Raw genomic sequence first — 15958 nt, 5'->3', positions numbered from 1 at the left:
CTAAATTCATCAAAGGATTCTGTCGTCTTCTCAGTCACATCCCTGGTAATTAGAGTACTAAAATAAGCATGTATACAATGAATGACTAAATTATTTCTTTTTTAATCATCTCAGTATTCTTACTTCTTGACATTAATGGGTTAAATCTTTAAAATTCATCCAGCCCTGGCTATTGCTGCTCAGTTGGTTGAGTGTTGTCCCATGCAACAAGAGGTGCTGGTTTGATTCCCAGTCAGGGCACAAGCCCAGGTTGTGGGCTTGATCCCTGGTAGGGCGCATGCAGGAGGCAGCCTATTGATGTTTCTCTCCCTCTCCCTTCCTCTCTCTCGAAAATCAATAAAAACATATTTAAAATTATTTTTAAAGTTTATCCAATGTGTTTTATGCCTCAAAGGAATACATCCCCAGTTTAGGAGTTTATCAGAGAAAAACATGCTACCATTTTTAGAGCAATTATATACAACTAGAGGCCTAGTGCACGAATTCATGCACAGGTGGGGTCTGGGGGCCCACCCCAATCAGGCCAATCTGGCCGGGCCAGCTGGGGGGAGGGGCCATGGGTGGTTGTCTGGCCAGCCCCATCCCTTGGTTGAACTCCCAGTCAAACTCCTGGTGGAGGGGGCAATTTGCATATTAGGTTTTTATTATATAGGACAAGTGTCATTTACAAAATGATTATAGACTGTATGTATTTATGTATACAGCATCTGAAATATATATATAAAGTTTAAAAATCAGGAATAGAAATAAGTGGAAAAATCAAGATGTGTCTTTTTGCTCAGGAACTACAACTTTTCTTTTTAATATTTTTTTATTGATTTTAGAGAGGAAGGGAGAGGGAGAAATAGAAACATCATTGATGAGAGGGAATCACTGATCTGCTGCCTACTGCATGCCTCCCACTGGGGATCAAGCCCATAACCTGGGCATGTGCCCTTGACCAGAATCGAACCCTGACCTCCTGGTTCATAGGTCAGCGCTCAACACTGAGCCACGCCGGCCGGGTGAAACTATCAACTTTTTAATTGATTTTTTTCTGCTTTACATAAATGAATGAAAGATAGTAGGTCTCTTTCCATAAATACTTATTGATCTCCCACACTATTAAGGCATATTGATAGGCAGAAATTACACAAGTCAGCAAAATAATTGTGAGCAATTGACTGCTTCTCTCCAGTGAGCAAATCCACAGGAAAGAAAATGCCCAGGTGTCTAGGTCTCTGGCCTCCACAAGCAGAGGCTGCCCAGTGGAAGTGGGAAACCCCATGTGCTCAGGCTGTCCTTTCATTATTCTCTTCATTGTCTGCCAGAGGTCAGGACCCCGCCGAGGCTGCACCCCTCACCGCACTGAGGAGAGATTAGACCCGAGTCCCCAGAGGATAGGCTGCTGCATTTCTCCTTTAACAGTAGTCAACTGTTGAGATATTTGCTAGGAGCACAAATTAGAATCAGTATGAGAGATTTTACTGTCACCAAGCCAACTTCATACTCCATCCCTAAACTGCTTCAGTGATGTCATTCCATAACAAGATCATGTATGGTGTTTTTATACAACACATGCAGAGCTCCCAAAATACAAAGGGTTCGGATGTTGTTTTAACACACCAACACTATGAAACTATTCTAAACGAAGCATTTATTTTTTCTTTTCCTTTTAAACCACCGATAGAAGAATAACTGACAACACACACACACACACACACACAAAACAAAAACCTCTTTTAATTTTAAAAAAAGGGATCAAGGAATCTACCCTTAAGAGTCAAATAATGTAAATTGTTTTTCCCCTGTAGCTGAAATTGCTATGTTGGTTTTAAATTTCCCAATCCAAATTAATGAACAATTCTCTCTATGGTGTAAGAATGCATTTGGCAGTGCAAAGATCAGAGCAATCTCCTCTTCATTAAACTGGGCAAAGAGGATTCCTGGTTCTCAAACTGTTAAATGGATATTAGCTTTTTTAATGAATGGAACGTTTATTTTTGTGCCAGCTCAACTAACAACATTGACATGATTAGCATACATTTTGGCAACTGTTCTAGCACAAGGTATTAGTAAAAAGAAGCTATTATCTCTGAGCTTAATTTACTTTAACTTCCCTTGTTATAAATGTCTTTAAAGTGAATGAGATGTTTTTGTAAAGGAAATCTTGGCACAACGAGTTATTCAGAAATACATCTTTTTATTAAGTTACAGGCGTTTCTCATGCTAGAGATAAAGTCCATACCCCAAAACATATGAACCTTCTCCAAATTTAGATATGAAAAAAAAATTTTTACTGATGGTTATATCATTGCACTTATGGAGATTTTTAAAAAAATTAATGGTGCTGCTTGTTTCATATGTAGCCCCTACCTTTAAAAAAAAAAAAAAAAAAAAGGAAGAAAAAGACTGGTAGAGAATGGTTTCCTCAATGGTTATACATCAATTATAAATGAAAAGCTTTAGGGATGAATGATCTTAGTTTCTCAGCTCATGTGTCTCTCATACAAAATAACTTTCTAATAAAAATATACTTGCTTTTTATAACAAACATTACTGCCTCATATGCTTACATTTTATTCACATTGTAAAATTGAAGAAAACAAAAAAATGAGGTTGATACAAATTCAAAAGGTCTTAGGTGTTTGCATTCAAATTATTTTTTGCAATATATTTTCATTTTAAAATTTACTGAAAGCTATTGTAAAAAAAGCTAACAGGATTGCTATAAGTATGTAATAAAATGAATGTTTATAATTGATACTAACTCAATAAATTAATATGTATTTGCATATATATGGGTATAAACTATCATATGAACTAGCAAACATATAGGCATATTATCTTTATATTTTATATATATATATATGTCTATTACTACACACATACTTAATGATTTACCCAATGTTTAATTGAGTAATGAATTAGTTTAATGTAAACTTAAGCATAACACGATATTTACAGTATACCAACATTTACCTCTAGAAGCAAACAAATGCCAATAACAGGCACTTCAGTGAAAGAACAAGCCAAGTTCATATAGAAAATGGTAAAAATGAGAAAGAAAGTATGAAAATATATACTTTTAATTTGCAGACATATAAACACTTTTGGTACAGTACAGACATGGTATGCCAAAACGCAAAATGATCCAGTTTAAGCTAACACATTACTTATTTATACAGATAATTTTGTTATAGCTCTCATAGAAAATAAAATTTCCAGCTCACACAATGAAAGTGATCAATTACTGATGAACCAGTTTGCTTCATTGCAAAGGATTCAGCAAAAGCTACATTATGAAATAAATCTGCTGCTGGGCTTACAAATACTCTTGGACTTAATCCAAAGGCAAAGAAAGGAAGCCAGAAATGGTAGTCAACAAACCTAAACAACAACAAAAAGAAAAGTATAACTTTCATAGAAAAGGCCCAACTACAACCAGTAGTCTACACCAGCTTCTACAATAATTCTGTTTTAATATGATTTTTTAAAGTTTCTTACGTGATGGATGACTTTAAGCATATAAATATCTAATATATAACCCAAGTATGAAGTACTGCTCACAAGTTTGGGAAGTACCAAAATGTGGTGAACACCTATGAAGCAACTAAGGATAGAAATATTTCTTGCTCTGGCTGTTTTTTTGTGGACACAATTTCTAGTTATATTTTCTGTAAGGAAGGACATATGTATCTTTCCCCCTGTAATAATAGCAAGTTCAGTGGTAAAGCAAACAGATAGCAGTTTGAGTACACAGAAAGTAAAAGAGTCTTCAGCAGGTCAAATCTTTAATAACATATGGCAATGTTTTTATCCTTGCTAAAAAAAATTGCACTTCTTTGTAATGCCTTCTCTTTCAAACTACGCATTGGCATACTTGTAAAGTAAACATTCTGTTTACAAATACATTTCTTTTCTTATCATACATTTAAGTGGGGTGAAAGTCAATTTATTTTAATTTTGTATTTGTTAAATATTAAAAACAATATATTTAAAATATACTTTCATTAATTTGATGTACAACAACTGTCATGAATAATAACTCAAAACAGTTATCTGCAAAGGAGCAGCTGTTGCCCTCTTGTGGTTAAAATACTTTTTAGAGAAAAAAATGCAATGTGTCATTTTCTTACCTTACTCCCAGGTTTTGTCAATCATTTGCTTGGTGTATGAAACCTGCAAGTCATATCCAATATTTTTTATAATAGTTCTATAGCTGTTAGTACTAATTTTCATTAAAAATGCTGTACACGTTTTATAACCTCTGATTTTGAATTTAAAAACCTGTAAACCGCTATTTACAATATAGTACAAGTTATAAATTAGTAGTCCTTCACTGGATCTCGTCCACACCACCTTGTTTAGGTGGTGAAGACTATCCAACGTCTATTAAAACATCTCTGTGTTATTCCACAGTGAAGTATCAAATATTAGAAATATCCATCGGTTTCCTCTCTCTCATGTGCAGGTCAATTTTCCCTTTTAGTGGAATTTGTACTTCCAAACTTTCATCTTCCCTGGGGTGCTTTTTCCCTCTCCTTAAGCAGATATATATGCCCATCCCTGTTACCAGTGTGATAGAACCCAAGCTGATTACAGACAGAGCTACTAAGGTGGGCATACAGGACACAGATTCTACCTTCCTATGAGTGGGTTCTATTGAGATCTGTGGCTCTTTCTCCTCTATATTAATGTCCGGTTCCTTTCTTAAAAGACTCTCAATGTAGCTCTCATTGCTGACAGTGTCATTAACAAATAGGTTCACCATGACCGTGGAATAGAGAGGCTCAGGATAACCATGGTCACTCACTTTCACCAGTAAACGATGGAGTCCATAATCCGTCTGCAGCAGTGCCTCTTCCAAAGTAATGTTGCCAGTTTTGGGGTCAATCCTAAAGGACTCGGGCCGAGGACCTCTCCTCCCTATGATGCTGTAAGCTATGACAGCATTCATGCCCGTGTCTTTGTCAACAGCATAGACTTCTGTCACCGGGGAACCAGGGAGAGTAGAAGGTAGTACCAACAGATAAGACATATTAGACTGAGGAAATAAAACAAGAGGAGGGTTGTCATTGATATCAAGGAGGAGAATTGTGATTTTTGCGGTCGAGGAGAGGGCGGGCTCACCTCCATCAACGGCTTCAACCCACAAAGTATAGGAGCTTTGCTGCTCCCTGTCCAAAGAGACTTTAGCTCTCAGCATGCCCTTTCCTGTGTCTATGACAAAAATGTCACTCTGGTTCAACACGGACAGAGCAACCCATCCATTTCGCCCAGCATCAGCATCAGTGACACTAATCATTCCAATTTCACCATATCCTGGAAAGTTTTCCGGCACAAAAAAGCTGAAGTCCTTGTTGATGAACCTAGGGCTGTTGTCATTTTTATCCAACACTGTGAGAGCCACAGTGGCTACGGATTCCCTGGGTGGCTTCCCCATGTCAACAGCTCTGACTGTGTACCTGTACTTTTCTTTCTCTTCTCGGTCCAGCTGAGTAGAGACTGTCAGAATTCCTGTGACACTGTCCAAGGAAAAATACGACGGAGCATCATGCCCCAGAAAGTATGACACTTGGCCTCTCTCACCACTGTCAGCATCTGTAGCATACAACTTAGTCAGAAAGGCATGGGGTGCATTGTTTTCTTCTATGGTTAGTTCTATCAAGGGTTGAAGGAAAACAGGAGCATTATCATTGTCATCTAGAAGTTGAACTTTAATAATTTTTTTGACGTGAAATCCCTCAGAATTCCAGGCCACCACAGCTATTTCAAAGAACTGCTGTAGCTCATAATCCATAGGTTTTGTGGTTTCTAGCAAATACTCGTTATTGTATGGTTTGTAGGGCGATAACCTAAATGGCCCTTCGCCATCCAGATAGCAGTTCACCTTGTATTTACCTTCTGGATCTCTTACGGTGAAGAAAGCAATTGGAGTGTTAACAGGTTCCAGTTCTTTCAGGTACACGGTACCATCTATCTCATTTGCTATATAACGAGGGACGATTTCAGGTGGTCTGAAAATGACTTTGATAATGGACACCAGGGCAGTGATCACCGCAGGGATGCAGCCTGGCCCATTAGCAAGGATGGTGAGCTTGTGTGTCTGCAGAACACTACCCCCGATCTTACTGGAAAGTTTAATGACGCCAGTGGTTTCATCCAGGTGGAATAAGTCCTTGGATGCTTGTGGAACTTTCTGGCTGTAAGAGTAGGTGATCTGAGCGTTGGTCCCCAAGTCTCTATCCACAGCCTGGACAGCTGCAACCGGTGTGCCCACCGTAGCATTCCCATACACAGTGACATTGATCTGTGAGTCTGCGAACAGAGGGCAATTGTCATTAATGTCACTTATGCCAATGGTGAGGGTGGCACTGCCCAACAGTGGTGGGGACCCACCATCCTCAGCTATGATAATGCTCACATACTGGTCTTGGGTCTCCCTGTCCAACAGGCCCATGACAATTAGGTAGGGCGTGCGCTCCCCGTTCTCATTCTCCTCCACGTCCAGGGTGAACATACGGTGGTAGTCCAGTAGGCGGTAGGTCTGCACCCCGTTTGTGCCTACATCCGGGTCCATGGCAGGATGCTCTATGGCCAGTCGGGTGTTTACAGGTGCATTTTCTGGGACCCACACTGAGATTTGGGAAACGGGGAACTGCGGGGCATTGTCATTGATGTCCCGGATGGCGATCTTCACCTTCACAAACCTAAAATATTCCTGCGGCAGGACCAGCACATCCAGAAGCAAAAGACAAGAGTCCGAAGAAGGGGAGGAGGAAATGGAAATGCTGTCGCCCCAGGCAGCCCCTCCACCTCCTTCAAGACACAGGGCCTCGCGGTCGATCTCCTGGGCTGAAGTGTGCAGCTCCCCAGAGCGGTTGTCTAGGGTCACGTACTGGCCACTCAGTCCCCGGGAGGCCAGGCTGAAGGAGAGAGGGGGGCTGGGCTCGGGGCGGGCGCGCTCCGGAGGCTGCGGCTGCGGCTGCGGCTGCGAGTCCAGCCTGCCGGCGGCGCGGGGCGCCAGGCGCAGGTCCTCGGCCAGGCTGCCGATCAGCACCCCGGCCGGCAGTCCCTCGTTCAGGCTGTACAGAAGCTCCGTGGCCCGGCTGTAACTCGCGAGGCAGTGGAAGGGTCCCACGAAGAGGAAAAACAGAAACAGCGGCTGAAAGTAGGGGAAGGAGAAAAGCCTCATTACACACCGGTGGCGACACCGAGACGGGAGTTAGCAACCAGCGCCTGGGTCAGGCTGCCCTCGCCGCCCTTCCCAGCGGCAAACCCTCTCCTGTGGGAGCGGGCTGGAGCGGAAACTTGCTGCAAAGGAGAGATCTATGGGGCAACACTGTTTCCCAAACTTATTTTTTTTCCTGTTTACTTCCTATCCCCGCGCCCCATCACCACGCTCACGCAGTGAATGTTCCCAGTCCCTAGCGGAGAGCATCCCTGGGAACACGCGCGGCGCGGAGAGGACTCTTGCTCTGGGACTGCGCAACGCGACAGGGAAACCCCCGGGTAGGCGAGGGACAGGGAGGGGTTGTTGGTGGAAAGGGCTGAGAGGTGGGCACCTTATCCATTTATTTCACTGAAATATTTCTACCACGAAAACCCCCGGAACACGAGATGGGTGACATCCCTTATTATGAAACCAACAGCAGCAATAACAATTATCATTTAAGATAATCATATGGAAAATATAGTCACGCTCTCGGCTCGGACACCCCTCCCCCCGTCCCCCATGAAATAAACACTTGACGTCAGAAGAAGTAATTTTCATTTTACCAAGGATCTAAAATTAAATCCCAAAGACCTGGATCCCCACCACGTAGGAAGCCCTCACGAATCCCCCTCCCCGAGAGGAAAAGAAGTAAACGCGGAAAATGATTATGCAAAAACAATGTGTCAATGGCAGCAGACACAGCCAGATGCCGGCAGCGGGAAGGATCTCCGAACTCCGCATCTAAAGCGGACCGAGCCCCCACCCCCAGCCCCTCCACCTCACCCGCCTACATTTCTGCCTCAGAAACTTCCTCTCACGATCCAAGGTCTTGCCTATTCCTTGCTAAAATGAAGATACATAATCCCAAACTCACTCTCCCTCCCCCCAACCTTCCCGCGAAGTTTGGATTCAGGGAAAAGGTTGGAAAACCCTCCAGGAGTGGCAACTGCCCACAGGACCGCAACTTGTCGCGGGGCCTCTGCGCCCCAACCCCTAGCCTAGCCCCTTACCGGCAGGTTTCTCTGGCTGGTGCTGCTGCTGCCGGGACGACTTAGCCTCCCCATATCCAGGCGCGGGTGCCAGGTCGCCGGGCGCCAGCTCACTGCCCGGGCCGGCGAGCCGCGCGCACCCCCTCGGCCGCGCATTCCCAGGGAGGCTGCAGTCGGCGCGCTCCTGGCGGGCGGGCGGCGGAAGACACTCCCTCTCCGTTCATGCAAATCGCTGGGGAACTTCAGCCAATAGTCACTGGCTCGCCAAGTAGGACGGGAGCTGAAGGGGTGCAGAAAGGCGAGGGGCAGAAGGACACAGTCATGGTTTCCTGTCCAGGAGGTCGGTCAGTCCAGACCCCACTGGAGGAGCCAGGATGGGGGGACTTGCCTCTGAAGACTGCGACGAGGCGTCACCTGGTCGGGCATCGGAGCAGGAGCCCACAGCTCCCCCCGCGCCGCACCGGTCAGAACCCCAGTCCACAGGTTGCGGGCGTGAGAGGGAGAATTAGAATAAATAAGCCAGCCTGTGTTTAGAGCTGAGTTAACAGAGAGGGGATTTCGGCGCTACGGAGCAGTCACAGGCGCGATCCCCCAACTCCTGCTTTGCCACCAGTTCTAACAAGAAAGACTTGGATCCAGTAGTGTTTGCAAAGGGGGAAAAAATCCACTTTTCTTTGCGGAGGGAAGGAATTGCAAACTCGGAACGGCGGTCTGAACTGGAAAAGCAAATAGATGAATTCGGTGAAGGTTTCCACCTGCTCTAATTTTGAATCTTTGCTGGTGGTGGGAGAGCTTCTGCTAGTTTCCTAATTTTGGGCGCAAGTGTCTCCTCTGGGTGTCCGCCGCTTCTGGCCAAGGGAAGGGACCAAGGGGAAAAGTGAAACAATTGTGGAGGAACACAAGTGCACAAGTGGTTCTGCCTGCAAGCAGTTTCTCTAGCAGCGGTTCTCAACCTGTGGGTCGCGACCCCTTTGGCTGTCGAACGACCCTTTCACAGGGGTAGCCTAAGACCATCCTGCATATCAGATATTTACATGATTCATAACAGTAGCAACATTACAGTTATGAAGTAGCAACGAAAATCATTTTATGGTTGGGTCACAACATGAGGAACTGTATTTAAAGGGCCAGAAGGTTGAGAACCACTGCAAGGGTGCGCTTTTTTTTCCTTTCTCTTTTTCTTTTTCTTTTTTTTTTTTTTTTGAGGGCGCTCACTGAAGCCTAGTATTTTTTTTTTTTTTTTTTTTGTCCCGGATCAGGGTGGGGGTCCCACTTGGGTGCCTGGTCAGCCTGGGTGAGGGAATGATGGCTGTTTGCAGCTGGTCACACCCCCTTCAGGGTGGGGGTTCCCACTGGGGTGCCTGGCCAGCCTGGAAGAGGGGCTGATGGCTGTTTTCAGGCTGGCCACACCCCCTTTAGGGTGGGGGTCCCCACTGGGGTGCCTGGCCAGTCTGGGTGAGGGGCTGAGGGTCGTTTTCAGGCTGGCGGGTGACTGAAGCTCCCAACCTCTCCTTTTTTTCTTTTTTTTTCATTCTGGGATTTATTTACCTTCTATAGCTGTCACTGGAGCTGAGAGCCGGCTCCAGCTCTGAGGCCCAGCTCCAGCTCTGAGGCTGTGGCTGGCTGAAAGCAGGTATCTGGGGTTTGTTTAGCTTCTATAATTGAAACTCTGTTGCCATCACTGGCGCTCTAAGCTCTGAGGCCCCAGCTGGCTGAAAGCAGATATCTGGGGTTTGTTTAGCTTCTATAATTGAAACATTGTTGCTTCCGAAGCTCAGAGCTGGGCCACGGCAGGTGGGGAACCTTGGCTTCCTCCATCACTGGAGCAAGCAAGCCTCATGTTCGCTTCAGCTGCGTGGCTGCCAACTGCCATCTTTATTGGCAGTTAATTTGCATATCCTGCTGACTAGCCAATGGGAAGTGTAGCGGAGGTATGGTCAATTACCATGTTTGTCTATAATTAGATAGGATTACTAATTAATTATTGTATTATTTTCTATACAAGCAACTGTAAACCTACTTTTGCCTCACCTTATATATTTTGATTTTAATGCTCAAATCAAATAATAAAAATATGTTTATTTCATTTATACAAAACTTTAAAAGTTCTCTCTATACTGAAAATATTCGAATTGGTTTGTCAATACTTTTCTTAAGACAGTATCCAACTTCCTCTCACTGCTCCTGGATCTGATGTGAGGGCAGCTGGTTTTATGATTAGAAAGCCTAGGAAATGCTGTGTGAAGGAAGCAGCAACAGATGTTGTATATATTTGTTTATGATTCTTTGTATCTAAATGGGAATTTTTTCTCATTGTTGCTCTCAATTCTTCAATCAGGGGGTGCTGGGGTCCAACCCCAGCAAGTCCAGGGGTCCCCAAAGGTGTGGACGGAGTCAGCGAAGAAGGAATGACACGGAGACAGCGTTCAGTTGATCAGCAGCCTAGCCAGGATCTTTAGCCAGGATCTCCAGCCAAGTTCTGTTCAGGATCTCCAGCGAAGTTCTGGTTAGGATCTCCAGCCAGGTTCTGTGTCCATGTTCTCTTGCTAGGTTCTCCAGCCAGGTTCTGTAGCCATGTCCCCTCGCTAGGTTCTCCAGCCAGGTTCTGTCCAGGTTCTCCAGCCAGGTTCAGTCACCAGGTTCTAGTCAGGTTCTCTTGCTATGTTCTATACAGGTTCTGTAGCCAGGTTCTGTCTCTAGGTTCTTCAGCCATGTTCTCTCGCTAGGTTCTGTCTCTAGGTTCTGTCTCCAGTTTCTGTCCAGGATCTTTTGCCATGGTCTCTCCAGCGAAGTTCTTCTGTCTCTAGGTTCTGTGTAGGTTCTGTGTCTAGGTTCTGTCCCTAGTGTTTTTTTTTTAAGAAAGAAAGAAAGAAGGGAGAGAGAGAGAGAGAGAGAGAGAGAAAGGAAGGAAGGAAGGAAGGAAGGAAGGAAGGAAGGAAGGAAGGAAGGAAGGAAGGAAGGAAGGAAGAAAGAAAGAAAGAAAGAAAGAAAGAAAGAAAGAAAGAAAGAAAGAAAGAAAGAAAGAAAGGAAGGTTACTTTTCAAATTATTGCCTTTAAAAAAGTTTTTTTTTTCTTGTAATGCTTACTGGGAAACTGGCCATTTGGAAAGGAATCCTGAAGGAGTGTGGTGCAAAATGCTTGGATATCCTCTCTGGCTATGACACTAACTAGCATAGGACCTGTTTCCTCATTTATGAAATCGGGACTGGAGAGAGTTCAGTGCATTAGGTCAATGAAACACTTTGATCTGCAGGGTGTCCTATAAGTTATGGAAAAGACCCTGAGTAGACATTTCCCTTCATCACTAGGTTTCCAGATATACTGTGTGCTGCCCTGAACATAAAACCCTCCCCTGAATGCTGAGTGACTGAGCCTAGGATAGAAAAAGCCTTCCTCTTGGGTCATAGGAAGATCTGGCGTTCCTTTCCATAGGAACCACTTTAAGTTTCTTTTTAGTCCCACCTTGTGTTAACTAGAATATACATTGCTTGCCTGAGCTAAATGCTTTTCTTCTGAGCCCTCCTGTTTTCTCATCACCACTAATCCTAAAGACACAGAGTCCTAAATATTGATAACACACTCCATCAAAACACCTGGTGTGTGTAACATCCTCTTATTGCCCAAATGGAATTCACAAACGAAACTCCCTATAATACAAAGCAGGCAAATAATATGAATTGGCTTATAAAGTTAGCTCCTTTAAGCTCTTTAAAGTGAAACTGGAGTGCTGATGAAGTAAGCATAGGACCAAGAACCTGCTCACGTGGGTGCAATAGGTCATTATACAACCGGTAAGCAAAACACAGTCAGGAAGTATGATTTGCCTCTCCTTGCTTCCTCAGCTGCTGGTTCTGCCCTACAATTGAACTTTTACCACGCCTGGTAAATATTTACTTTGGGGTCTGTAGTTGAAACATATTGGCCTCCAAAAATCAGTACCAGTTGCATCTGAAATGTGATCAATTTATGTTTTCCTACAATACACACAGCTTCTGAAAGTTTGGGGCACATGGCCAGATTAGGCCAATGGGTCCTCAGTCAGAGTGTGTGCAGGCTAGACCCACAAGCTGAATTCATTCTACATCAATGCAGGTAACAACAGCAGCGGACTGTATATCACCTCACAGCTCATGCTGCTCCAACAAATCAAGATCACTTGCCTTTTATTGGGGGAAAATATAGGAATCTCTTCCTTTAGTTTACAGGGACAGTATATAGGAACTATCACTTATGATGATAGTTCAATTGAAGTGACATCACTTCTTTGTAATTATTTTCTCAACTGTCTCTCCTTTTCCCTGAAATATGTGGCCCTGTTTGCTTTGCAGTGGATACTTTGGGCACAGATGCACCTTTTCAAGTGTCCTCATCCCCCATCCCAGAGGAATCTTGGTCTTCTGGCCATACCCTCCAGCTGCCCTCTTCAGAGAGGGTTTATTATCCCTTCTCCCCTTTGCTAAGCTGGCAAGAAATTGAACCTACATATTCAGCAATAACTTTTTAGAGTGTTTCTAAAAAAACACAAATGTGAAATATAATGTAAGTTGAAATAAAGGAATTAAACACATTCTGGAGATGTGTGGAATGGCAATCATAACTGCCTTTGCTTTAAGTTACTGTGGTGATTGCAAAGTCTCTGCATGGAAGTTGTCATCAAGACTGGGAGACACTGGCACAATTTGGGTAATATCTTTCCCATCACATTCCAAACTGTTACCTGAGCTACTTGTTATTATCTTCCCTCTTTGAAGATCTAAGCAGGTGTTTCATGCAAGTTTACACTGTAATTGGGCCTAAAAAAAAAAAAAAAAAAAAAAAAAAAGAACTAATACCCTCCTTTCTTCTCCCGTACCTTCTCTCTGGGTGTGGTGAAAACATTCCCAAATCTCTGTTCCTTATGATGCCAGCCCTGTGACCTACCATCTGGTGTTACATATTTCTTTCTAAAGATGACTTAGAGAGCTTCTATGCTATTAATTCCTTGAAAACAATACTTACAAACTTCTCAGATGTCTCAATTGCTCTGGGCCCGCTTCCCAGGTGTTTTGTAAAAATCGATCCAGAAGAATAGTTAGATTATATGTCTCCCAGGCCTATTTTTTTCTATAGCCAAGGAAAACAACTTGGTACAATAGATGATATACTGAGCCGAGCCAGGGGATTTGGATTCCGTTCTCATGGTCATGGCTAAGTTACTGTGTGACTTTAGATTTAGATAAGTCATCATACCTCTCTGTTTCAATTTTCTATAGAAACCCACATACATGCCCCATGGACATATGAAAAGGCTGACTTAGCATCTGTCATTAACAGACACCCCATGATGGCAAATAAGTTAATTTCATTATTATTTATTGCATTATATCACTGACAGAAAATAATATATATATTTTTATTTACTGCAAGCCTTCTCGCCTGATAGTTTCTGTCTTTATGAAGTTGTGAGGATTCTTAGAAGTGTCTGTGAGGATACCATCTGCGAACTTTGTACATTTAGAAAACTTAAATTTTTTTGATGTTTTCTAGGTAGCTTTTATTTCCAATTAATTATAATTGTATCATCTAAAGTATTTTAATAGTAGTATGGTATCTACAGTTTTATATAATTAATATATGCATAGATATTTTAATATATTTTGAACTACAGTCCTATAAGTATCCTGATTAATTCAAGATTGCAAATAAATGTAATTTAGAATATGACTTATTTTAGGACTATGCCATTTTTTGCTTGCAAATATAATACAGTGGGGCCTTTACTTACGAGTGTCCCGACTAACGAGTTTTTTGAGATACTAGCTGTCTCTCAGCCGATTTTTTCCATTGAGTTGATAGAGTAATTTGAGTTAACGAACTCCTTAACGAGCTCCTTAATGAGCTCAGTCTCGGAACGAATTAATTGTACATGAAATTAGGAGTTCCTTTAGCTGACAGAATATATCTATGTGTGCATATATTTAATGTATATATTATTTTTACGTAAATGTAAACAGTACAAAATATATGACATGTAATATAAATATGATATGTGATAATTATTAATACATAAACATGTATTTATATAACAAAATTTAAAGACCATATTTTTAAATATATAATTTATAAATTTATACTTGTGAATAAAAAATGTATATATATTCTTTTTCTGTGCCAATAGTCAAGGGAAGGGGTGATCCCATTGGTAAAACCATTATAATATTTGAGAAATGATAAAATCAACCATTAACTGAGTGTCAATTATGTTTTGAGTATGCTACTGGATGCTTTATATGTTTAGTTACTTAAAACTCATGACAGTGTTTTAATAAATATTCTTATATTAATTTTACAGCTGTAAATTATGTTTGTCACTAACTATAGCAACAGGACTCCAATCTCTTGTTCCCAGAGTACGTGATTTTTTCAGTCTGGTCTACCCTTCCCACCTGAATACATGGATCAATGACCTATATGCATTTAAATGTATGTCAAGTTAACAAATACCTATCATTCATCTACAATAAGAAAATCATTGTAGGCATAACTTTGTTAGATGGTCCTTTTTTCAAGTGAAAATTTCTTTAGTCAGTTACTATTTCTTAAACAGATACATATACACAGACAAAAAATTTTCTTTGGCTAGCTTAGATCTCCCAACTTACAGACTTAAAATACATTATGTATGGCCCAGAGGGTGTGGCTCAGAGGTTGAGTATCTACCTATGAACCAGGAGGTCAGGGTTAGATTCCAGGCACAGGTTATGGGCTTGTACCCAGAGGGTGTGCAGGAGGCAGGCAGCCAATCAATGATTATCTCATCTTTGATATTTCTATCTCTCTCTCTTCCTCTCCCTTCCTCTCTGAAATCAATAAAAATATTATATATATATATATATATATATATATATACTATGTATGTATATTTGTGTGTATATGTGAAAGTTTTACAAAATTTTAAGTAATTTCATAGCCTTCATTTTATATATTAGTTGAGAGCATAGCTAATTCTCAAAATACTCCTATTTCTTAGAATGGTAGTAGATTTTGGCCTCAGGATTGTCTCAGATATTAGAGGATAACTTAGAAAAACACTATTTTTTTTACTACCTTTTATTTACAAAAGCCTTGATCTTTAACTTTGTCATAAGTACTGGTTACTTATTTTATTTTATATTATTTTATTAATTTTCCAACTTTACAAGAAACAGTACTATTTTTAAGAAACAGCACTAATTTGGGTAAATTGTTGTTTATGACAGACACATTTTTTAAAGCCTCTTGCTTTTCCCCTGCACAACTCAGATATTAATCTTGAGACTAATAGGAAATCAGCATATTGGTTCTTTTAAATATTTAAACATTTTAATATTGGTTCTGCTAAAAAAAGCTAGATGGCTAGTTTACTAAATAAATATAAATGTACACTACTTGTATGAAAAGGATGCAAATGAGCTAATTTACTGTAATATAATTTTGTATTCTAAAACATTTACCACTGTACTGTGCTACTTATAAATGTGACTTTTGTAAGCACTAGTCTATCTCAACTAGTACTTTCTTTTTGTTTTAGAAAAGTTTGTTAATAGATTTTACATTTCTCCTCTTTCTCCTTTATTCCAGAAGGAAGGACTATGACAGGGTTGACTAGGCCTTTTATTTCGGAACTCAATTAGCATCACTTTAACAGGGATAAGTATAGCTAGGTGAAATCATCAGAAAAATCCTAGGCTTAATTTTAGCTCATATTGTTTACTTTCTCTCCTTATCCTCAAAATAAATTTTAGAAGTCAT

General features: G+C 41.5%; 1 protein-coding gene across 1 annotated transcript; it reads right to left on the bottom strand.

Moving 5' to 3' along the window:
- Positions 1-2791: 2791 nt before the first annotated feature.
- On the bottom strand, positions 2792-8343 carry PCDH20 (protocadherin 20). Its single transcript, XM_036301791.1, has 2 exons — positions 8209-8343; positions 2792-7147 (listed from the first exon to the last, which is right to left on the bottom strand). Exons 1-2 carry the CDS (start codon positions 8341-8343, stop codon positions 4409-4411), a joined length of 2874 nt encoding a protein of 957 aa, XP_036157684.1. The 3' UTR covers positions 2792-4408.
- Between the last annotated feature and the right edge of the window lie 7615 nt (positions 8344-15958).

This window comes from Myotis myotis, unplaced genomic scaffold, assembly GCF_014108235.1.
Source record: "Myotis myotis isolate mMyoMyo1 unplaced genomic scaffold, mMyoMyo1.p scaffold_m19_p_3, whole genome shotgun sequence".
Classification (NCBI taxonomy): domain Eukaryota; kingdom Metazoa; phylum Chordata; class Mammalia; order Chiroptera; family Vespertilionidae; genus Myotis; species Myotis myotis.
Note: the sequence above shows the minus strand (reverse complement) of the source record. Positions and strands in the feature narration are given on the sequence as shown.

Coding starts and splice junctions, on each gene's coding strand:
- PCDH20 (XM_036301791.1), bottom strand. CDS start 8,343: ATGCGCGGCCGAGGGGGTGCGCGCGGCTCGCCGGCCCGGGCAGTGAGC. Junction 7,148..8,208: donor CCAGCCAGAGAAACCTGCCG/GTAAGGGGCTAG, acceptor CCCTACTTTCAG/CCGCTGTTTCTGTTTTTCCT.